The 24,729-nt window shown below is 35.4% G+C and overlaps 1 protein-coding gene across 1 annotated transcript in view; it reads right to left on the bottom strand.

Annotated features, from left to right (window-relative positions):
• The window catches only part of Erbb4 (erb-b2 receptor tyrosine kinase 4), a 1,024,038-nt gene that overhangs the window by 214,166 nt on the left and 785,143 nt on the right, over nucleotides 1–24,729 (bottom strand). The window contains exons 17-18 of the mRNA XM_051154155.1: nucleotides 8,072–8,204; nucleotides 4,714–4,836 (exon numbers count right to left, since the gene is read on the bottom strand). Of these exons, the coding sequence (XP_051010112.1) occupies nucleotides 4,714–4,836; nucleotides 8,072–8,204 (256 nt within the window). The remainder of the gene's footprint in view (nucleotides 1–4,713; nucleotides 4,837–8,071; nucleotides 8,205–24,729) is intronic.

The following is a 24,729-nucleotide window of genomic DNA, read 5'->3' as shown; positions in this document are numbered from 1 at the left end:
ACACAGTGAAGGAAGCGCTAGCATAGGGTATAGTACTTAAATCCTATTTGGATGACATCACCATCTTCATTTCAAGACAAATTAAGTATTCCTTAACTCCAAAAGTAATTAGCTATATTAAGTAACAGAGTATAGAAAACCACGTGTCTAAGTAATAACATATAATATGATTAGTAAAATGATAATCTTTTCAGCTTCAGCAGTACTTGATTCCTTTGGGCGGTTTTGTTTTTGTTTGTTTATTTGTTTGTTTTTGAGACAGGGTTTCTCTGTGTAGCCTTGGCTTGCTTTTTAGACCAGACTGGCCTCGAACTCACAGAAATCTGCCTACCTGTGCCTCCCCAGGGTTAGGATTACAGATTTGCACCACTGCACAAATAAATGTTTCTCAAATTTAGACTGACTTAGGAATTAAATTTCCAAGTTGTTTATTTTTATATATATATATATATATATATATATATATATATATATATATTTTTAATTCAAGAACAAGCTCTAGGTCATATTGAAGTCATAGCAACTTATCTATTTTTGAAATTCCTTATGTCTCTGGGCCCATATAAAATATTTACATTTAGCATTGACAATTCCTACTTGTTATCAACATAGTTGCTGAATTTACAGACTAGGACAACTATAAAATGTAGACTTCCAAGGTAAAAGACTAAATAATAGTTTCTGGGTAAATTAAACATTTAAATAAAGACAATAATTTTGATAGGACAGACAATAATGCATGGTTTATGAGTTATTTAAAACATGCAGATAGTCCAAAGGAATACAGAAACACATGCCATGTCATGATTGGGAGGAACTTCAACACTGCTTATGACTGTTTTAACTGTTATCTGTAATGGAGGAGGAAACTATAGGCTACCGTTCTCCCTTCTTCCTTGATGTCAACAGGTCTCAGGGTTAGAGAGACCACTTTCAGTTTGGACACCACTTACATCAATGTGCTGTATTATCAGGACTTGGAGCAATAGAGGAGACACAGGCCCTAGAGCTGCTGAATAGCAATAACAATGAAAAAAAAAGTGCTTTAAATCTTCAGGGTGATGTTTACGGCCATTTTAGCCTAAAGCAGAATCGATAAGGAAATGTATGTGTACAAATGCAAAGTAATAACATAAATTACTTTTGGTATAATTTTTAAAAGGTTATTCAAGCAGAAGTAGCAGGAAGAAAAAAAAAAAAAAAAAAAAAAAAAAAAAAGCCAAGAATCCAAAACCCCAGGCTATATTTTCTGAGAGATAGTTTCTAGGACAGAGAACGTGATTACCATTATTCAGTAAAATAACCACACAGGGAGTTACTTTATAAAGCAACAGCATCAATATTAAAATATTCCTAACGTGTGGTTTTAAAATAAAACATAAATTCATTGTGAATTAATTTGTTTTACTTTTGAAAAAAAAGTGTAGCCATTACTTTATAGATATAAGCATATAAAATTTAACTATATTTGTACCGATATTGCTGAAACACAACATAGCTTCAGCTAGAAGGAAAAATAGGCAAATAAGTACATAGGCAATTGGCATTTGTGTGGCCACCAATAGTTTTTCCTACCTTAAGACAATATATTTTACAATGTACAATTCATTTATTAAATAATAGGGCTGGCAGCAAATATTGCAGACATATAATTTAAATAAACTATTGAAACTTCTAATATACTTTCTATAAGCATGCATCTGTTTACATATATATGTTCAGTTTTGCCAATGTGACATGGAGAAATGATTACAGAAATGAAACACAGGGAAAGAGAGCACTAAAAGCTTTTGATTTCTCTGTAGTTTAGCTCGGACACTTTCATTCATGTTATGGGTAAGAAAAATCAAAAAGCTATCAGAGAAATCTTAGGTCCATTGAGAGACAGCACATTGTTATGTAGATGAAGGAAGGAGGACACATGGTAAAGAAGAGGGTCTGAGAGATTGGCAGTAGGACAGTAGTTATTCAACTCGTCACTTCCAATATCTTTATTTAAGATAGAATTTAGGATTATGTATGCATTATTCCAAATAATTTTATACATTTTCATTAAAATATGTAAAAGCTCAAATTATTTAATATTGGAACTAAATTGTGTTCAAAATTCAAATAGTATAAAATTGCATAATTTGGATCTTTACCCCAAATAATTTAGGTATAGATAAAGGGCAACTTCTGTCTTTTGAAGTTGCAAAAATTTTGAAGACCTGAAAGACAAAATCAGCCTAGACTAGAATATGTGCAAATTGGACACTTGGTTAATGACTTAACAGAACAAAATATGCACACTAAAGTGATGAAACTTTCACAAATGTTTCTAAGAAAGTAACCATTTTATTAAGATGAGAATATTTTCAGATACCCAGGATAGGAAAATTTAGTCTACATTATGATGAATAATATTTTTTCCAACAAATACATCATTTTTACGATTTTTTTTATTAATTTATTCTTGTTACATCTCAATGGTTATCCCATCCCTTGTATCCTCCCATTCTTCCCTCCCTCCCATTTTCCTCTTATTCCCCTCACCTATGACTGTTTCTGAAGGGGATTACCTCCCCCTATATATGCTCATAGGGTATCAAGTCTCTTCTTGGTAACCTGCTGTCCTTCCTCTGAGTGCCACGAGGTCTCCCCCTCCAGGGGACATGGTCAAATGTGAGGCACCAGAGTAGGTGAGAAAGTCATATCCCACTCTTCACTCAACTGTGGAGAATGTTCTGACCATTGGCTAGATCTGGGTAGGTATTTAAAATTTACTGCCTGTATTGTCCTTGGCTGGTGCCTTAGTTTGAGTGGGACCCCTGGGCCCAAATCTGCCTATCATAATGTTCTACTTGTAGGTTTCTAGGACCCTCTGTATCCTTCTACTTTGCTATTCTCCCATGCTTCTCTCATCTAGAGTCCCAATAGGATGTCCTCCCCTCTGTCCCAGTTTCCTGGTAAGTGAAAGCTTTCGTGGGACATGCCCCTTGGGCTAGTATGCAGATATAAGTGAGTATATACCATTTGAGTCTTTCTGCTTCTGGGTTAACTCACTCATTATGATCATTTCTAGCTCAATCCATTTATTCACAAGTTTTGGGAATTCCTTGTTTTTAATAGCTGAGTAGTATTCCATAGTGTATATATACCACAGTTTCTTTATCCATTCTTCTACTAAGGGACACTTGGGCTGTTTCCATGTTCTGGCTATTAGGAATAAGGCTGCTATGAACATGGTTGAACAAATTTTCTTGTGTGCTGGAGCATCTTCTGGGTATATTCCAAGGAGTGGAATAGCTGGGTCTTGAGGAAGCCTTATTCCCATTTTTCTGAGATAGCACCAGATAGATTTCCAAAGTGGCTGTACTAGTTTGCATCCCACCAGCAATGAAGGAGTGTTCCTCTCTCCCCACATCCTCGCCAGCATGTGGTGTCACTTGAATTTTTGATCTTAGCCATTCTGATGGGTATAAGATGGAATCTCAGAGTTGTTTTGATTTGCATTTCCCTGATGACTAAGGAGGTTGAGCATTTCTTTAAAGTGTTTCTCAGCCATTTGATATTCCTCTGTTGAGAATTCTCTGTTTAGTTCCAAGCCCCATTTCTCAATTGGGTTATTTGGTGGTGTTTTTGCGACACTGTTTCACTAAATTGTTCAGTCTGGTCTCAAACATTACAGCTTAAATAATTTCCCGGGCTCAGATTCCCAAGTTTTGGATTACAGGTCTATACCACCACACCAGCTTAAATCATCGATTTAAACAGGGAGAACACTGAACATTTTGAAATGTAAGTATCTTAAACTCCTATGTACATTAATCACGTGTTTTGTAAAAATAAAGGATTAACATATCACTTAGAAATGTACAGTCAGCTGCAAAAGTAAATTTTGTGAATTGTACCAATGACTCATAGGAAAATGGCTTCACGATTAACCCAGGAGGGTTTCTTAAACTTGATGTTTACCATTCATGTAAACTTCCCTTGATATAAATCTCACCACAGTTAGTGTCGGGCTAGCCCCTGAGTTGGACTTGTAAAATAACTAAATTAGTAAATGTTTGACACCATCAGTTGAACTTCCCGTTCCAGATATACCTTTCACTGAAAATCAATGACGTTTATCCTTTTGTATTATCTGATCTGAGTTTCTCACAGTGTAAAATTCTTTTACATAATCACAAGGATATTAAAACTACTAATATTAGCTACTAAGCCGTATATGTAATCGATTTTAGAAAGTTATGTAATCTTCTTATCCTACTAATGTATTGCGTATTCATATGGATTTTAAGTGATCAATAAGCAGGATGCTGACAGAGAGATGTGATAAAAGAGCAGAAGGAAGAGGAAAGGATTGCAGTAGGGTGTCCCGAAAGTTCTGGAAACACCGAAGCAATGACTAGGGCAAAGTCAACTAGGAGGTTGAAAATGGAAATTTGCCAGAGGACAAGATATTAAAATAGCTGCTCAAAGAGGATTGAAAGAACTCTAGGTGGCTGAGTACCAGCAGTTCTTCTCTTTCTCTGAAGACCGCACTTACCCAAGCTTTTTTTTTTTTTTTTTAATAAAAATTAATAAATTCCACTACCTACACAGCAACTTCTCAGTACTGTCAAGGTTCTTCTAGTTGAATAGTAAAAGGAAATACTTTGGCTATTATTTTTCAAAAGGTTGAGACAATACTAAATAACCGACGGCATGCACTGTGTTATTACTTACTTTATAAACGGTTCCAAAAGCTCCCGAGCCCAGGACCTTTACCCTCTTCAGTTCCGTTTCCTTCAGAATGCGAAGTTGAGCTTGGTTCGGGGCTGTGCCACTGGGGGTCAAGGGCTCTACCAGCTGTGTAGCAAAGGCAAAGGTGTGAGTCTATCCTCAGTTACTTCTTGCCCTTGGGCCCTTTCTAACGCTTTTAAACGAATATACTGGCATGCTTTTCTCTGATGAACACTACGTTTGTAATATCATCCACAGTTCTATCCTTTCTATGTACCTGTTCTTTGTCTGACTGAATTCAAGCACTGCGTATATTCTACCTAGAGGCACGCTGCCTACAAGATAGGATGCTCAGTACATACCCAAAATATAAGAAGACTAAATTACAATTAAACCAGAACTAGCCCCTTATTAGCACTTCCATGTTGAAAGCTACCATGATTGTATCAGAAGAGGATAATAGCAAGATGCTAATCCTTTGGGCTGTGACGACACGAAGAACACAGGGTTCTTGTCAAATGTCAATTTCTATCTAAGTAGGCCTGAAATTCTTCCTTCTTCTTGCAGACTACCAGGTAGTATCTATTCATGATGGTGCATTGTAAACTCCTTTTAAGTAGTGCGAGAGATGAGCATATTTATATGCTTTGGGAAACGAAGGGATGCAAGAATGAATGGGGATGAAGGCTTCCTAGTTTTGGCTTCTAAAAGAGCTGTGTATTAGGATCAGCTTTGAGGAAATAAAAATGGAGTGACAAAAAGAGGCCACTTCAATAATGAAGAGCTTGGTGTCAGTCTCTGAAGAAGGGAGGTATAAAGGTATAAAATACATCAGACATGAAACGGATATGAAGGGTAAGATTTCAGTAGGAAGCAGCAGGTCAGGAAGAGGGCTGAGTGTGGTCAACCTGTATGATTAGGCTGAAATTTATAGACATCATTGTTAAGATGCCATTTAACAGAAGAGTTTGTATGAAGGAAGGGAAAGGTGTGTGATCACGGGTAATCACTAGCATAGGTGAGGCAGTGTCCAATGAGGTAGCCCGTAACCACAGTCTCCCACTCTGAAATTTCAGCTACCGTTATTTTGTAATATATTTATAAAATAATAAATAGAAATTTTCAGAAAAAAAATCTTAAGTTTAAAATAATTTTTTTAAAGTAACTGATTTATTTTATCAATAGTAGATGTAATTAACTCATTATGTCCAACATATGAATCAAATTTTATCAAGTTTATGTATATATAGGAACAAACATAATGAAATTTAACTTCAGTATTATCTACAGCCAGGCTTTCCTTTGTTTTAGAATGCATCACCCTTGGCTCATGGAGTCTGCTATAATTCAGAGGATTTGGGGCAACCAAAGCTTACATCCTGGGGTAGCAATTTTGTTATAACTCATGCTCAAATAAAAGAAATAACAAGCTTCTAAAACTTCATTTCTTTAGTTTAAAGGGGACTTAAGTTTAAACAAACAAACAAAATAGCCTGTTTTATTCTCTGCATGAGAAAATAATTGAAGGCTACTAGCATTCAATTGTCCAGAACTACCCTGGTATTGCTAAACATCTGTTTTCAAGGCTAACTGTGCTGTGGCCCTCCTGCCTGCCCATTATTATCTTGCTTCTGTGAACATCATGGCCTGATAAACCAGCGGAGCGGGCCTGTGTTCAGTGGGCACAGAGTTAGCAAAGACATGATAAAAATTATCAACAAATTCAGTCTGTTTCCTAGTATTTTGAAAACACATCTATCATATTCTCACTTTACAATAAAAAATAAATTAGATTATTAAAAATTTCTTTCAAGTCAATAAGGATATCCCAGGAAAGATTATTGAATTTTACATTAAAAAACAAATAAATAAGCAAACAACAACAAAAGCCTTCTACCAGAGATTGATCTTTATTGGAAAGTCACTCTACAGGAGTTGGTTAGCAGGCTCTTTTTAGATGCTATGTATGATTTGGTGTGTGTGTGTGTGTGTGTGTGTGTGTGTGTGTGTGTGTGTGTGTGTGTTTACATGCATATGTTCATGGGTATGTGATGGGATGTCACAAACTAAGGGTTCATACTTCAGGCACTGACTACCTTTTTGGAAGGACACTATGTCTGCTATAGTCTTGGAATCTGCCAAGCACAAGAAGCTGTCCTGCCAGTGAGCCTAAGGAATCCATCTGTCCTGTGCTGGGGTTGCAGGTAGATATCACTATCAGGGTAAGTTTTTGTGTGGATTCTATAGATTGAATTCAAGTTCTCATGCTTATAAGGCAAGCACTTTATTGATTGAGCCATCTCCCCAGCCCTATGATGAGTAACTCTGATGAACCTTTAAAAGGTTTAATTTAAAAATCACTTAAGGATGAATGTAGAACTGGTGAGGAGGTTTCAGCACTTTGGGCAATGGACACATATGTTTGTATGTGTAGCGTATTTTTGCATATATACTTGGCACATACCATGCAATAATTTTCAAATTGGAGACTTCTGAAGTAACAAGAATTAAGGTATAACCCGTTTCTAGTGTGCCAGTGTGTCAAATTTATTAAAGAATGAGTATTGACATTCCTGAGAGTCTTAAGAGGGAAAGCACAGCCAGAAAGCCATTTGACAAGAAAGAAAATATACCGAAAGTGGCTTGGATGGGACTATCAGGATGAGACTCATTAAAGCTCAGCTGCTGTAGCATCTTCTGTAACAGTCCATCCCTTGTCTCTGTACATAGCATACTATCAGCCTCATGCTGAAGAACTCAGCGCGGCAACATACACAAAATGGTGATGATTTATGGATGATTTTATATCTTCAATATGTAATGCACAACATCTCATAAATCGTGCTAAAAGTCTCATGCCACCACAACTCTAAGCTTTAACATTAATGCCCAGCTTTTCACTTTAGGTGTAACTAATAATTGGCTGTCAATTTAATGATACTAATTAAAATACACCTAATGCGTACTTTCAAACAGGTAATCTCTATTTGTTTCTTCCATATTTCCTAGTCCTACTGTTAAGATGGCCTCTCCTAAACCCAACTTGCTGGGTATAAAGCTACTAAGATATCTTTTACTCAGGGTGAGGATCTTCACACCCAAAATAAATCTACTTTTTAAAATTCCAACACACTAATTTCTCAGGCCCAGTACAATCCATTCTTCTCAAGCTCTGACCCTAATACCTTAACTATGTTAATAATATATTCTACTTTTAACAAGTTTGTACAAAAATATAGCATACAAACTCATCATAAGCCAAGCCACATTTTCAATTGCCTTAGAAAATAGAGTATCATGCAGGCCTGTAATGCATAAAGGGAAGCCCCAAGTGTATCAAAAACAGTAGTGAAGGCATTACCTCTGTCTCCAGGAATCTCCGCAAGGCTCGTTTCTTTTTGATGCTCTTCCTTCTGACGTACACTGCAAATGTCAAAGCCATGATGACCAGGATGAAAAGCCCACCAATGACTCCAGCTGCAATCAGCGGAGTTCTGCCAACCAGAATAGAAAAAAAAAAAAATAAAAATAAAGTGTGAAGATAGAAAACAGAGGAAAGGAAGGAACAACCACACAAGGCATTTTCCACATTTCATGAATCTGGTCATTTCAAAGAAATGCAAATAAAAAGCCACCAGGGTCTTAATAAAGCCTTTGCCGATGTATACTATAGGTTTTTGTTTTTAAATAATAAACCATGCACATTCAATTAATCTTTGGAGAGGACCAAGTGTAGCATGCCATTTGGTGAAAAAAAAAATTGGAAAGCTGGGTAAGGAATAAGGGACACACAGGAAGAGAATGAAATGGGAATATTTATAATTACTTATACTATTTTTCATGATGTAAATGAAAGTACATTTGAATAAACTGTTGGCCGAGTATAATTTTATTTCAAGTAGGCTACCTTAACAGCGGCACAATTGACATTTTGGGCTGAAAACAATTGTGTTGTTGAGGTTAGTTCATTTCCAGTATTCACTGGCATCTCTGGTCTCTGCCTCTAGCGTCAGCAGCATCTCCCTTCTTCACCCACAAAACCCCTAGATGTTGCCAAAGATCTAGCGACGTCACCTTTGCTTGACAACCTCTTATCTAAAGTGCAAATGTCTATTCCTGAGAGATACAAACCACAACTTCACTGGAATAAAAGGGTATCAGAAATGAGATATTACCAAAGCTCTTTGGAACTGATAAGGACAGTGCTGGTAGATAACGGGCAGGAGAAAAACACTGGGTCAGATGTTGCTAGGATGATGCAGACAGGGGTGTATATATTATAATTTGAAGAATGTCTAAGCACCACATGCTCATACATTTTCTGTACATAAAATATTTCATCAAAACATAAAAATGATGCCAAGAAAAGATTAAATGGAGACTAAAGATTTTCACTATTAAAGTTTTCTCCCAGTGTATTTTATCAAAGACAGAGATTTGAAGTGTGTTCCTTCTTACTGTTTTCTAAAAATTTTTCCTTTGTGGAAAAATTCATTCCTTATGTAAAGCACTCTATAAATGTTAGGTGGTCAGAGTTTTGATGTGCATTGGTTTCATATGGCTTAGCAAATAACCCAGACTGAAACAGGATATTGCCTAATAAATATTTGACTATGAAGCCACTATAGATGGCAAAGAATGATTTCCTTCATGTCCATGCTTTCTGTAATAAATCAATTTATATTACATATTCCTACTTTCACAGGAACCTATTCCATATAGCCACATTCTCTAAAAGAATTTCCTATAACTTCCAAAATAAACTCTAGCTCAAAGATAGAGAAGAAATAATGATAGTAGATGGTCATAAATCAGACATTGAAATCCTAAAGCACTCATGGAAAAAAACTGTGTAACTACTTACACAAATGAAATCATGTCTTTTGAAGATTATGACTGCTCTACTGTCATATGAAACTGCAGAAAATCTTAAAAAGTCATCCATCCTAAAGGTTGCTTCCTGACAGCTCAACCACACTAAAATGTAGCTATAATTCAACTAGATTTTCCTAAATGGGATTTCCTAAAGATACTAAAGTCTATACCGAGAAAATTAAACTATAACAGAGACACGAACTTATCATTGTGATGTGTTTTTGTGTTGTTAGCAACATATTTTCAACATGTCAGTTAAATACATATTTTAGGAAATACATAGGAATTTCAAAGCAAAGCATATTTTTCTACTCACTGCTTCATATACTGGTGAAAAGCTACTGATTATAAAAGACTTCTATGCTGTCATATATATTTAAAGAAATGTGGGAATCGTTCTTTGTTTGTTGACTGTATTTTGGATGTCTTTGCATAGGACGGAACAGACACTTTCCTTCTCATCTTATTAAAGTAACTGTCGAGCTGTGCTAGGCCAAGTGAAACATGCAGACTCAGTGGGATTTATTTTCTCTTTTTCTTTATGGTGTTTCTTTTTAATATTTTCACACAACAGTCCCTCTCCTGGATACGTGTTTCTTCACTGTTTTCTTATTTCACCATTTGACAAGAATAGTAAAGGAACAACAACAAGAAAAACCTGAGAAACAAAGAACTGTTATTTCTACACTAGAAATTGCACAAAAAAGTTTGGTTGGACATTTCATAGGGGCAGAATCTAGAAAAAGAAAGCACTTATTACGCACATGTCTTACCACTCACACATGTCTTACCACTGTCAATCTGAATGACTCCTAGTGATTTGCACATGAGCAATAAAAGCATCTGTTTAGCCAAAGAGTAATGACCTAACAATATTGGTTTTGTTTTTAAGACAAGCTCTCTGTATATAAGCTAGGAACTGGTATGGGGCTTATGACCCCGTTGCCTTAATGTCCTGAGGGTTGGCATTATGGTTCTGCACCACCACCGTGACTAATCTTCATTCTTTATGAGGATCTTTCAAAACAGAGCGGAAACTAGCTGAATCACATATTTAAATTCCTCCATCTCTCGCTAGGATCTATTACTATTGCAAAGCAAGCTGACTGTGAGTGATTTCTTCCCGTGTGTTCAATGAATCTCTAAGTAGCTCAGATAAGACCTTACCGAGATCAAAAAGGGTCAAACAGTAAGAGAGCTGCAGTTATTCTACAATTCCTTATCTGGAACAGTGGTTTTGATTGTTGGTTTGTTTTGGTGTGTCCATTAGAAATGACTGGCATTCTCAAGTATATAAAAGAGTAATATAGGTGCCCAGTTCAAACTAGGAGTAAAAGGAAGCGATCAGTTGATAGCGTACCTTATACTGTGATTTAGGAACAGTATAATGAAATGCATGTTCACCCTACTGTTTATGAAGCTATCACAAGAATCCTGAACCATAAAGGAATGTTGTTAATTTACTTAAAGCCTATGGCACAATTTTAATAATTTTATTTAGACACACAGAATTAATGAAGAGTATTTATTGTTTTGAATGTAATTACCTATAAGAATCAGCGTGTCCCAAAACTAAGCTACTCGAATTTTAAATATGCATTATTGTCTGCTATCATATCAGAATCACAGTATTTCTGTCAATATATAATTATATATGTAAGAAGATACATATAACTTTGTATAAACATCTATATTATTTTCTCCTTTTATCTATTCCTTTCAAGGCATCAAAATAATTAAAAATAGAGAAAGGTTAGTATAACCTATGGCTAAAACTCAAGCATTTATATTATGTTATACTTCTTCCACTTAATATTAATGAATAGCTATCCTTCAAAAGGGAATACTGCTTGTGCTTTCATTTTTTCTAATTGGTAAAATTGCCAGGGCCAATGAAAATAAATCCATGAGATATTTTTAAGGCAAAACAAGTTTAACAACAAATAAAAAGTTAATAAAACGTATAGCATAGGATATCTTTACTCATTTGAGAATAAATCATACTCCAGTTTAGGGTAAAACAAATAACTCACAGTATTTTAATATTCACTGATGCTGTAGTTTGAAATTGGTGGCAGGGACTTCTGCTTTTAGAAACCTAACTAAATAATTTAGAGGTTAAACTAATTAATTGGGAAACAAGTCTTCAGAATTTGTTTTATCAGACTCGAACTGCTTCACTGTTTATTTATAGGCATTAAAAATTAAAAATGAAAAGATGGGTTTCAGTCCACGTTTAAGGAGATAAAAACAACAATATGGCCCGATAAATCCCATAGGTATGTTTCTTCTTTAGGAACGTTTGGTTTCAAAGTTTCAAATTATCAAATATAACACAATAGGGTAACTGCTGTATGTTGTTAATCTTTTCACTTCCGTGTGTCTTTATTTTCTGTTACCATGATATCACTTGTGTGTGTGTGTGTGTGTGTGTGTGTGTGTGTGTGTGTGTGTGTGTGTGTGTGAGAAAGATGGTTTAAAGTTATATCCATGTATGTTCCCACCAGGTTAAGTGCCTCCAACTAATTGTGTTTAGTGTCACTATGGAACAACTTAGATTAAATACACAAGCACATCCCTTAAACTAGCAAAAACATGCAGTTGAGCACTACCTGATTTGTCATGAGATATGATGAATGAATGCAGTGTGGTTAATGCCAGATTAAAATCAAATGTATCTAAGATCAAATAAATATTTTCCCACATTTTAGGCAGCACCTTCAAGTTACATTAGCCAAAATATTCATGCATACATTCTACTTTCCAAAGTGCCTCTCTGCACACAATGCATCTACATGTGTGTGTGTGTGTGTGTGTGTGTGTGTGTGTCTGCCTGTCTGTCTGTGTAGAGCCATAGTATCATTATGATTTTCACCAACTATTGATACTATATCGATGGGTTGTGAACATGATTTCAGTGTCCACAGAGGTCAGAAAAGGATTCCAAATACCCTGGATTTGGAGTGGCAGGTGGTTGTGTATTCTGGTCCTCTGGAAGAGAAGTGTGGACTCTTAACCATTGAATAATCTCTATAACTTTCTACCAACTGGTAAACATTATTGACTCTAATACACAAATATTAATATATACATATATATATATATATTCACAATGAGCTGAAAAAAGTTGCAACATGCACACTCATGGGCACATCTATGTTTCATAAGATGACCTTGCTATAAATAAATGCTGTTGATAAAAAGCCTGCTTGTTCGCTTTATTAATCAAAAGCCTAAGAGTGTACCTGAATTTGTCACTTGAGTCAAAGAGTATAACTTTATTAATAAGAACAGTTTCAACTGATTATTACTTAGATAAACAGATTTAATATGGTAAAAATTCTATTCAAATAATAAGAACACTGGATTTAAGAGCCAATAGATTTTCCTTGGGTATTGTAAGGCATGTGGTATCATGAGTAATTATACAACCACAAATAGTCAAGTGAAATGGGACTATAAAGACTGTATTCCTACATCTCTGGGATAAGATAGAAATATAGTGCAGTGGAAACTCTCAGGAGACTTTGAGGTGTACCCTAACTAAGACTCTTACCAATGGAGGATATAGAGCCTGAACTTGCCATGACCTATAAGCAGGCAAGAGTTTTAGTGGAGGGACTGAGACACCAACTCAGCCACATAATGTTTGACCTGTCTACAGGGTATGCTTGTGTACAGGTGGTAATGAAATAGTGGGAGTGGCCAATATATGACTGATACAGCTTGGCATCCATGCCATGAAACATAGCCCACCCCTGACATGGACTGGAGGGCCAGAACCCAGAGGCTAGATAGACCAGAGACCTAGGATAGAATCAAACATTATTGTAAAAAAAAGTCAATGAAATAATTCCTAATGATATTATGCTATACTCATAGATTGGTGCCTAGCCCAGTAGTCATCAGAGAGGCTTCACTCAGCAACCGATGGAAACAGATGCAGAAACTCACAGGAAAATGATAGATGGAGCTTGCAGATTCATGCAGAAGACTGTGAGGAAGGAATATAGAAGCCAAATGGGACAAGGACACCACACAAAACCACACAGAATCAACTAACCTGGACTCACAAAGGCTCAAGATGAAAACCAACTAGAGAGCTGCGAGGGACTGACCTAGGCCCTCCCTCTGCACATGTGGTACAGTTGTGCAGCTTGACCTTCTTTTAGGACAGTGGGAACAGAAACTTTCTGACTCTGTTGTTTGCTTCTCCTTGGGTTGTTTCATCTAGCCCTTATGGGAGAGGAGATGTCTATTCTTCCTGCAACTTTATATGTCCTGGCTAATTGATATCCATCAAAGGCCTGTCCTTTTCTGAAGAGAAATGGAGGAAGAATTTGAGGCAGGTGGTTGGACCTGGCAGGGAGAGAGGGAACATTGCACATTTTGTGTTCTCTACCATGATACTGATGTATTGATGAGAAAGCTGATCGATGCCACCATATGTTCCATAGAAACGATTATGTTGTAATATAGAGGAAGAGAGAGGTGAAAAAGGCATGGGCTAGAGAATCCATCCCATTCTGTGTGGAGAGGAGGGAAGAAAAATGTGTGGTTGGAAAGAACTCAAATATTAATTGAGTCTGAAGTACCACCTTTAAATTAAAAGAATTTTGATAGATTATAGTTTTTCCATTTTAATCCCCTAAGTCGTAAATTTTTAAAATACAATCTATGGGTATCCATATGGGCAATACAGATGCTACAATCCCCTTATTAAACATAGAGACTATACTCAGTAAGGGGAAAACTACCAAGAAGGTTTTGTATAAGTGTACTGCATACTGCAGAGTTTGGATTCTCTAGCAAATTCATTTTCACCTCTCTCCCCCTTTATATCACAGTAAAATTGTTTTCATGGACTATATAGTGGCATCAATCAGCTTTCTCTTCAATGCAGAAATTTCATAGTAGAGAACACAAAACGTCCAAACATTTATTTAGTTGTTTTCATAGAAACTTTGATTTTATAATTATTAATACCTTACCACTTTAAATTTCCTCAAAATATGTTTATCTATGTTACTACATGATCCGACTTCATTAAATCCTTTATGATATCAGATATAAAATTTGTATGTAGCATTATTTTTTCTATCTTCATTCTAATTTCTGCCAGGATTGATGATTTTGTTTTTTAATTGTGAAAAATATACTTTCTTTAAGAAAGGCACACACATTCAGTGTGATTATTAACTCCACCTAACAAATGTATTGGATTGGGAAACACTTCAGATACTATGGAAGTACACCTCTGTGGGTGTCTGTTAGGCATTTCCAGAAAAGATTCATTGAGGAAGATCTGCCCTAAATGTGGGCCGCAGCATCTTATGGCAGTGGTCCTAACTGAATTAAAAGAAAAACTGCTATTTTTTTTCTCTGTATATATGTGTGTGTGTACTTGTATGTATGTATATATATATTTATGTATACACACACACACTCAACACACACACACACGCACACACACACACACACACACACACACACATATATATATATATATCCTTACTTTGCCTTTCCCACCATATGACCAATAGTTCTAAACTACAAGCTGAAATAAATCCTTCCTTTCTTAAATTCATTTTTCATGCAGTAACAGGTCACATCAAAATGAGAAAAGTAGGTAATACAACACAGTGTCTGTCGTATCACTATTTTGTTCAATCTTTACTACTATAGTTCACATCTGAAACAAGAGACCTTGAAACATTAGAAAGAAACACTGACATCCCCCAGAGATGCTTTAAGGGTTACTGCCTAGGGCAAGGAGAGCTACATTAAGACAGCATTTCCCTCTCTCTCTCTCAAATTATGCTTATTCTGACCTAGAATTCCACCTGCTCTATAAAAATGACACATTTTTCTTTTTGAGCAAATGAAAATGATCTGGGTCAGACTACAAGGCCGACATCAGTTGACAGTGACAGTTTGTACTTGACAGGATATAGGTTTTACAGTGTGTCTCCATCTTTTGATTACTGATCAAAAATTTTTGACTACATTTAAAATAAGAAGTAGCACTTAAGCGAAAGCATAAGCTCCCTCTTACTGTGCAAGTCTGAGTGCTTTCCAACTTGTCTTCACACTACCGGATTTTCCTTTTTCAATATGTAAATGCCATATTTTATTCTGTAACAGTGTCACAAAATTTGTTTCATCAATGACTTTACTATTGAGACTATATTTAATTTAACATATTCTTATATTTCTAAGATTCAGTTTCTGAGAAAAACTTCTAATAGTTTCATGGTAGTTGCTTCCTTCTTCTGACAGGCAGTTTTTATATATATGTGGGTGTATGTTTCTTTCCCAAACTGTTTGAGAAAAAATATAAATTTGTAAGGTTGGCTTTGATGTAAATAATCTCATGGTTAAAGACAATACCATGAGATTATATAACAAATCTATATTTTTTTGTCTTTGAGTATCTACAACATTGAAAAGGAACTAGAAAAGAAAGGAGTTTTTTTTTTAAACAACAACCAGGCAAATATTTCTTGCTTAGACTTATTTTATCACAGTTTATGCCTATGAAACACACCATAAATGTCAGCACTGACAAAGTTTCTATCATTTTTTATTCCATTACCTAGATTACATCTCTGTATGAATGTCTCTAGATACAAATTCCAGACATTAATAAACATTTAATTGTAAAACATATTAAACATTCAGTTTTACTATTCAGTAAGTACTATTACCTAGTGACCACATGGGAAAGATATCTAAGGAAATTCGACAAGGGAGGAATGACTGAGTCCACATTCCTGTGCAATATTAGCCACACTGCCTGTCAATATTGTTCACAATGCTAAAGCTTTTCTTAGTTCTCCAACAGAGGAAAAGGTAGGCACAAACATTGCTCTTTAAAGGACTGTGGGAAAATATATATCATTGTAGATGCCATTCTTTATTTTTGCCTTTATTATTTTTTTCTTTACTTCAACATTGGCATTTCTTCTCTGCGTTATAATTTCAATCTTATTGAGAGACAATATTCTAGGGGAAATTGTCTATGTCTTAAGGTGTCAAAGCAAAGCGGAACAGAGGGAAGCATATAGTCAACAAACAGTGAAGAGAGACAGAGAAGCAAAAGATGGCTGGACACTCAAGCTGGATTAAGTCTCCAGTGGGTGTCACAATTAACAGACATGCAGAAATTAATGACTGGATGGAGTTCTTTTAAACGTATGAATCTTAGGTTCCGAGTGATTTATATATATGTATATACATATATATGTGTATGTGCGTATGTATGTATATATATGCATATTTCAATTTATGAAGTTTTGTTTATACTTTTATCTAATTTTTATTTTAATTTTTAATCAATTATGTTTTGGGTGAAACATTTCACTATGTAGCCTTAGGCCTCCTAGAATTTGCTATGTTGATCAGGCTGTTCTAGAAATCACAAAGAATTCTCTGCCTTTGTCTCTCAAGTGCTAGAATTGTGGGCATGTGCCACCATGGATGGTTCCAAACATTTGTTTAGAGTTAAAGATCTCAGCTTGTGTTAATTGTATTAGTCTCTTTCTCCCTTAAAGAGAGTTAAATATAATTTCATTCTACATTAAGTTGTTTCAGCTGTTCCCCTAAGGATGTCCTTGCACATTTTGAGGCAGTAAGGTCATCATGTTTGGGGGAATATAGAGCTAAACTCCTAATAATTTAATAATTATTAAGTTAAATTATTATTATTGTTATTATTATTATTATTAAATGAACCAAGGGTATAGTTTACATGATACTGCACTTACGAACAATCAATTCCTTCTCTTGGTATAACTGAAGTATTTGAAACAATTGCAGAAATAGGAATTTTTGCATTTTCTTTAAACTGGTATACCTTAATTTGTTCCCTTTACTTCCACCCTACTGATTCTTAAGACAATTCTGATCACAATTTTAGGCAATAATTGCAACGATTCTGCCCTGATTGAGGCTGCAAGTGCATCTCTACCATCAAATCCAGCAGCTATGCCATGATGCAAGCCCTTATTAATCTGTCACTTTTTGATGTATGTGGTCACCTCTCTGATTCCTTGTCTCTCTGCCTCTGTCTCTGTCTCTCTCTCCTTCCTTAGTCATTTTCATCCATTTTGAATTATTTTTTCTTAATTATTTGTACTCTTCTAGCCTGTAAAAGGCACCAGGAATATTTATGGTACACCGACATCACACAGGCAACATCCATTCATATAGAATTTTTTAAAAAAGCACCAAACAAATAATCATTACATTAATAATTTACTAAATTAATATTTAATAAATATTTACCAAATTTTTCTTAAGATTAATCCACAAACTCTCTGAGTACTGCACAACTTTGATAGCTTCCTATATATGTTTTATTTGAACCAAGCATATAGTTCTAATTCAAGGGAAATGAGTAGGGCATTTTATAGATTGATTTTTCTAAACTGAGGCTGACATATTTTCAATATATTTTTATTTCTGATTTTCTGGTAGCTGAAGTTTATTCTTCAAGAATTTCTGAAATTGTTTACTAGATTATTTTTTGTTTGCTTGTAGTTCAGTGAATATCTCCTTCCTACCCAAGCACATAGTGCCAGTCTTTATTAGTCCTCTGTTGACCAGAAATTTCCTCATGAGAGAGATTAATTGCTAAGCCACTGCATTTTGCTGTGAATGTACAACACACTTCCATCCACTGAAGTGAAATGAAGTGCCAGGCATTCTGGAGAAGTGAGGGATTGGTAACGAAGTGTCCACTTCTGTCCTGAATGTTGAACTTTGACTGGACCAGCCACCCTATCTCTGGACAGAATGATCAAGAAAGCATCAGAGGTCACATTCCTGGTTCTATAGAACACAGAACCCTAGTTGTAGCTCCCCATGTCTAAACTTAGGTGTGAAAAGTGATGCAAACACACATACTGAAGCTTCTTGTATCCGATTTTCTTTCAGTAGGAAACAAATAATATCTCCAACAAAGCTGGGAATTATGTATAGATTTTCAACTTTTCTTTTATTGAATTGCAAATATTACATCCATCATCTTAAGAGGTTTGGGCTATTGAAAACAAAACATGAAACCAAGATCCTTCTCTTTCTAGTTAACACCTGAAGGCCTAAGTGTTTCTCTGTGTGTTGTTAATCAGCCTCCCTTGGTCATTTAGGTAAACATTTTCTGTACCTTTCTTTATGGAACACTTATGGAAAAGAGACGAAAGGGCAGGAAATCCTTACACTTATTAACTAAGACTAAGCAGAACTTAGCAAGCTGTGTGCAGTTTTGAAATGTAGAATCCAGCAGGTCACTATACACTTCAAATAATGATAACACACACACAAAAGAGTAAATTGCTTTTCTACCATCCACACCTCAAGAAATTGTACCTCGGGCTCTCAAGAAAGAAAATATGAAGAAAGCTGAGCTATTTGTAACTTGGCAAAATACAAGTATCCAATTATTTCTGTTTGTGAGCCCATAGTAGATTGGAAGTAACTGAAGGGGAAATGAGAGGGTGTAAATGTTCCTGTCGACTCTACTCAACAACCTCCCACAGAGAACTTGGAGCAGAGACAAACAGACTCTCCTTCCCAAATGCTTTTGGTCATTGTACCTCACTTTAAATAACGTTTTCACTCGAGAATAAATTACTCTTTATGTTTTTAGGGGAGGTTTGTTATGAGTGCCTTCACAAAACGCATCTTAAAGCATCTTATTAACAACGTTGAGTAATATAAGCCCCATTTAAACATATATAAACATCCACCCCCTAATTAGAACACATTCCTAATCAAGGGGAAACCTTTCCCTTTTTTTTTTTTTTCTAAAAAAATGAATGCTTAGAAGATGCTGTTATTCCCCAGATGCTCTGACTGCAGATTCTCAGCCTCCAGATAAAGTAAAAAGGAAAGAGTTGAACCTAAACTAATCCAAACAGCATTGAAATAATACAATATCAAGACAACTTCACATTTTGCCTGAAACCATTTCATTAACATGCAAAAGAAATCATTACTATGAAAGAAAACTGGCATCTCCATGAAACATCCTCTTCCTAGCAAGAATATTAATTTTTCAATCTGTTCTTTCTCTATTATTTTTCTATTATTGAAATTATGTGTACCATTAACATTCAGCTGTTCATAAATATATGGGTCTGTGGATCGCTTACGGGCATCCAGAAGAGGATATTTAAAAATCTTTGTTTAGGAAATGATCATTAAGGAAATAATATAAGTGTAATGTGGAGTAAAGTTAGTATTTATTTTTACATTTCGTAAGTGACACACATCTCCATACTTTCTCTTTTCTCTTCCGGTTTTTAAAAAAGATTGTATGACTTTATGCCTCCATCTGGCACATTATCTTTGCTAGAGCATCTCTGTACTTAGGGCATTGGAGACTATGGAGGGTTTTAGTCTGTTACAGAAAACAGAAATGGGAGCAAGAGAAAGAAGTGGATGAACTCTAACTTTGCTTTCTCTATTAAGTTACTTGTGGAACATGAACAAGTTCTTGAGTATGTTTTAAGACCACTAAGCGTATTCAAACTTAGATTTCAGAAAATAGCACCAAAAATGAAAATCTAAAGAGCACAAGTATAAATTTCAGATGGTAAGTTATATGCGTTTTTCAAAAAAAAAATATGTAGTATTGTTTTACTATCAAGTATTGTTAGCACAGTGATAGTAAAATAATTTAATAGCAGAGAGGAAGAGATCTAGAGAGGGGAAGATGGAAGAAGAAAAACAGGGAAGGAGGGTGAGAGGGAGAAATAAAGACAGGAGAGAGAAAAGAGGACAAGTACACACACACACACACACACACACACACACACACACACACACACACACACACACACGAGAGTGAGAGAGAGAGAGACAGAGACAGAGACAGAGACAGAGAGACAGAGACAGGGACTAATTTCTCAAGCAATTTAGACTTAATATTTTATTTTTTACCGTTACTCCATAGATACATTTTTTAAATTTTGCCGATTTTTCCAAAATGCCATAGGAGTAAATCACCTTGTCAAATATTGAAATAGAAACAGTAACAATGCCTGTATGCATATTTCTCCATTTAGCATACCTAAATCCAAATATTAGACCAACAAGCTTTGATTTGAAAAAAAAAGGGGGGGGGCAAATTAAAGCTCCCGTTTTCACCAAATTAACACTCTTGTTTTAACATGTTTAACATACTTGAAATTATCACTGTTTTAAAATGAGTTTCTAATTAATGCAGTCTTGGCAGCTTTTGTGAAAGTTTTACAGCCATGTTTTTATAAGGGTCAAAATGGCCAAATAGAAAACAACATAATTTATAGTGAGAATGTTTGAACCCAGTGAAACTTGTACAATTTTAAAATGTTTTTATCTGATTTTTTCCACTAATGATTACTAATTTGAATAATGAAATAGAATGATGTTATGGATCTTATACAAAAAAATTTCCCTTATCTATTACCCAGTGAAAACGTGTGTGAGTGTGAGTGTGTGTGAGTGTGGGTGCCCACATATTACTTATTTTATCATTTTGAGTAGAGTAAAAACAAGAGCACCTTGTAGGTTTCTAAGACCCTCTGGGTCCTTCTATTTCCCCATCTCCTATGTTTCTCTTACCTAGAGTCCCAGTAGGATGTCCTTACATCTATCCCAATCTCCTGGTAAGTGATGACTTTTGTGGGATGTGCCTTTTGGGCTAGTGCCCAATTATAAGTGAGTATATACCATGTGAGTCTTTCTGTTTCTGGGTTAACTCACTCAGTATGATCATTTCTATAGCCTATGACCGTATACTCGGGGAGGAGGTCCGCCTTGGTCTTAGACCTAGGGGAGGGGAATAGGGTGAAAGCAGGAGGGAGGGAGGAATGGGAGGACACAAGTGATAGGATAACAATTGAGTTGTAATCTGAATAAATTAATTAAATAATAATAATAATAAACAAAAACAAGAGCACCTATGCTTCAGTAATGTATTGGTGGTTCAATGATACTAAAGAATCCTGCTTTCAAATATAAGGGATGATAACTATTGATCTGAAAGTTTAAGCACACTGTACAGATATGTCAGTAAAGCAAGAAGCCAACTGTGTAAAGTATACTCCCAAACCTATCACCCACCAAAGAGTACAACTGCACATGCATTTTAGTACATGGTTAATGTGTGCAAAGATTTATATCCTAGGTGGATACTGGCATATCCACAACATACTGAGCATGCATTAATCCTATAGTTTTCAATATGATTTTAAATTACATCAAAGAAAAAAATTACTGTTCTGAAACACAAGGATAATCATGTGACATGGACCTTTTCAGCAATAGAAAAATTGCTGAAACAAGAATGATTGCTAGAGTATAAATTTAATTATGTCTTTGCAATCAAAAGACGTTTTAATTTTACTTGTGAGGGATTTTTTTCTATTATAATTCATAATATGTGAGGATTTTAAAAATAAGAAAAATTCTTTTCAATTTACTGATTTTCTAACATTCTTCACTTGCACAATCATGCAATTGCTGATGGTCAGGTGGTGGAGCAATTTATAATAATTGCTATATAGCAGCATCTTGCAATTAGCGTGGCAGGTATCGAAATCTACTGGTCTCTCTGAACACATACAGGGTGCTGCTAGACCCTGATTATATATTTAAGAGCCCTCTAATTTAATGAGGTCAGAGTCACTGATAGTGCAGGCTATTATTTGCCTTAAGAAAATCAAATAGATGACCTTCAAGTTGGGTGCATGGAGGGAAACACATTTCAAATTACTGATAATTTGTAAACTAATGTCAGAATGATTTAAATACAAAAGTAGTTTTTTCAGATAATCCCTCCCTCTCCTCACATGCATTTATACACTCCCCTCAGAAGTAACCCCACTGTTTTCTCATTAAATGATTGCAGCAATAACATTAGTCGAAATATGAAACATTAAGCAGAAAATATCAAGGCTTTGTCTACAAAATCTGTATGCCTAGCACAATTTTCTCTCCTCTATTTTTTCTGAAGAAAAAGTTAATGAGTGCGTCTTTCCATCTCCAAAGCTAATGCCTTCAACTTTTCTTAGTCTCTTAATTTCCATTGCTTTTTTTCATACATGTTCATAAGGCTCAATGTTAACTATATTTTATACTGTAAAAATTTTCCTTTTCTAAGGTCTTCTAAAGCATGTTGTTTAAATTTCATATATCTTCAGATGTCGTTTTTCCCAATAATGCTCTCTCTCTTGCCAACTTTCTCTTCTCCTTCACATTCAAATTTGTCAGAAGATAAAGACAATTGGTTCTTTTTATTTCTGTATCTCTTATTCTGTTTTATGTCTACATATGGAAAAAGACTGTTTCATTTTATTATATTAAAATAACTGCAGATTCAAATTTACAACACTAAGCTCAGAAAGCATCTTAGTGAATGCTACTCCATCCATTAAGTTTTGTAAGGCAGAAAACCAGAATTGCTTATATTTTTCCTCTTAATTCTTCAAATCCAGCCGAGCACTAACCCTGACAATCAGTTGTATGTTGTAAATTCCTGTTGCCCCTCTCTGCTTCTCTCCATCCATCCACATTCCAGGATTGCAGGCTTCCGCTTCCTCATTCTCAATGTGCCTGTCTACACAGACAGGTAACAGTAAATAATTATATTGCCAATATCAGTGCTGCCTTTAGGATGTTGACTGTCAGTCTAGCGCTTTCTCTACTTTCACATTTCCTCTACCAACATGATAATGATTTTATCTGGTTTTCTTCTCCCTTACCTGTCAACACCACCTCTATTTCTCAATTTTGAATTACCCTTTGCTTTCATTCATATCATCACATATTATCAATTACACAATCACGATGCCTGTCTCCTTGCTTATGTATTCATCTGGCAAACATAGGTAAACCCAAATTTCAAAATGCCTGGGTCTATGTTAAAGGAATCCTTACCTCATTGAAAAACCATAATAATTACCAGAATCATTTTTATTTGTGAGTAAGTCTCTCAAACAGACTTAGCAACATACAGTACAATTGTGTTTTTAAGCAGTGTGTCTTTCTGGAAAAGTCCAATGTGTTTTTCTTTGAATGATTGATTTCTTCTATTCTGTTCTAAAAGGTTCAGCTTAGCTAATAATCGACATAAGATGAGGTCTTGTCTCTTTGTCCAGTCCATCATTAGCTTTCCTGCACGTTTCCCTCCTGTCTTCTGAATTTCTTTGAGTTAAAGTGAATGTGTGGTCCCTAATCTCCGCAGCCAAATTTTCTACTTTGAAGTGGGACTTCCTCTCCATCCACTGTCTATTGAAGGTTTCATATGAGCTTTTTTCTTTATCTCTTGAAATAAGAATTTCTTTTCCTCCTAATAATTCCCTTCAGTCTTTATATACTAGTTTCTGTGTTTCCCAATTTAAACACACAGACACAGAAAGACACACACAGACACTGACACACACACACACACACACACACACACACACACACACACACACACACATACAGACACACACACCCCTTATCGCTTGAGTCTATGTTCCATGTCATGTAGAACAAGCATGTTAAATAGCTTTATCAATACAAGATAATCTTTTTGTGTTTTATCTCCTTAATATGTTTTAATTTTAACTCTATCATGTTAAAAAACAATTTTTAATTTTTGAACATCTCAAATAGAATGGCCAACATCTGCTTGCAAGAGATTAGGTTTTGGCTCATTCTCCATCCATATATTATTCTGCTTCCAGCACTCCATCTTGAATGTTTTCTTCCTCAGTTATCTCCATTGTGCTCATACCCTTTGGGATACTATACTTTTTGTTTTCCTCCTTAAGCGATATGAAAGCTAAAGGCTCGTTCTCTGCATGGGAAATGTCACTGGTTTTAATATAGCTCATAACTGAAAGCCTCAAATGAGCTCCAAAGCATACATTGTAGTCAGTATAAGGCAATACGGAGACTGAGAGACAATAAGTGAAATTAAGAAGGCTATAAAATACATTATCATCCTCGTCATAATATGACATTTAATGAGATGCAGTTTGGTAGATAGGAACAGGTGGGTTTTTTGAGTCACACATCTGAACTCCAATCCTAGTCTACAACTTACTAGCCAGGTGAAATTTTGAAAATTGGTTTTCTTATTCTGTTTCCTCAATTATAAAATGGTAATGG

This window comes from Acomys russatus, chromosome 12, assembly GCF_903995435.1.
Source record: "Acomys russatus chromosome 12, mAcoRus1.1, whole genome shotgun sequence".
NCBI lineage: Eukaryota > Metazoa > Chordata > Mammalia > Rodentia > Muridae > Acomys > Acomys russatus.
The sequence above is the reverse complement of the archived record's forward strand: the minus strand, read 5'-3'. Positions and strand labels throughout refer to the sequence as shown.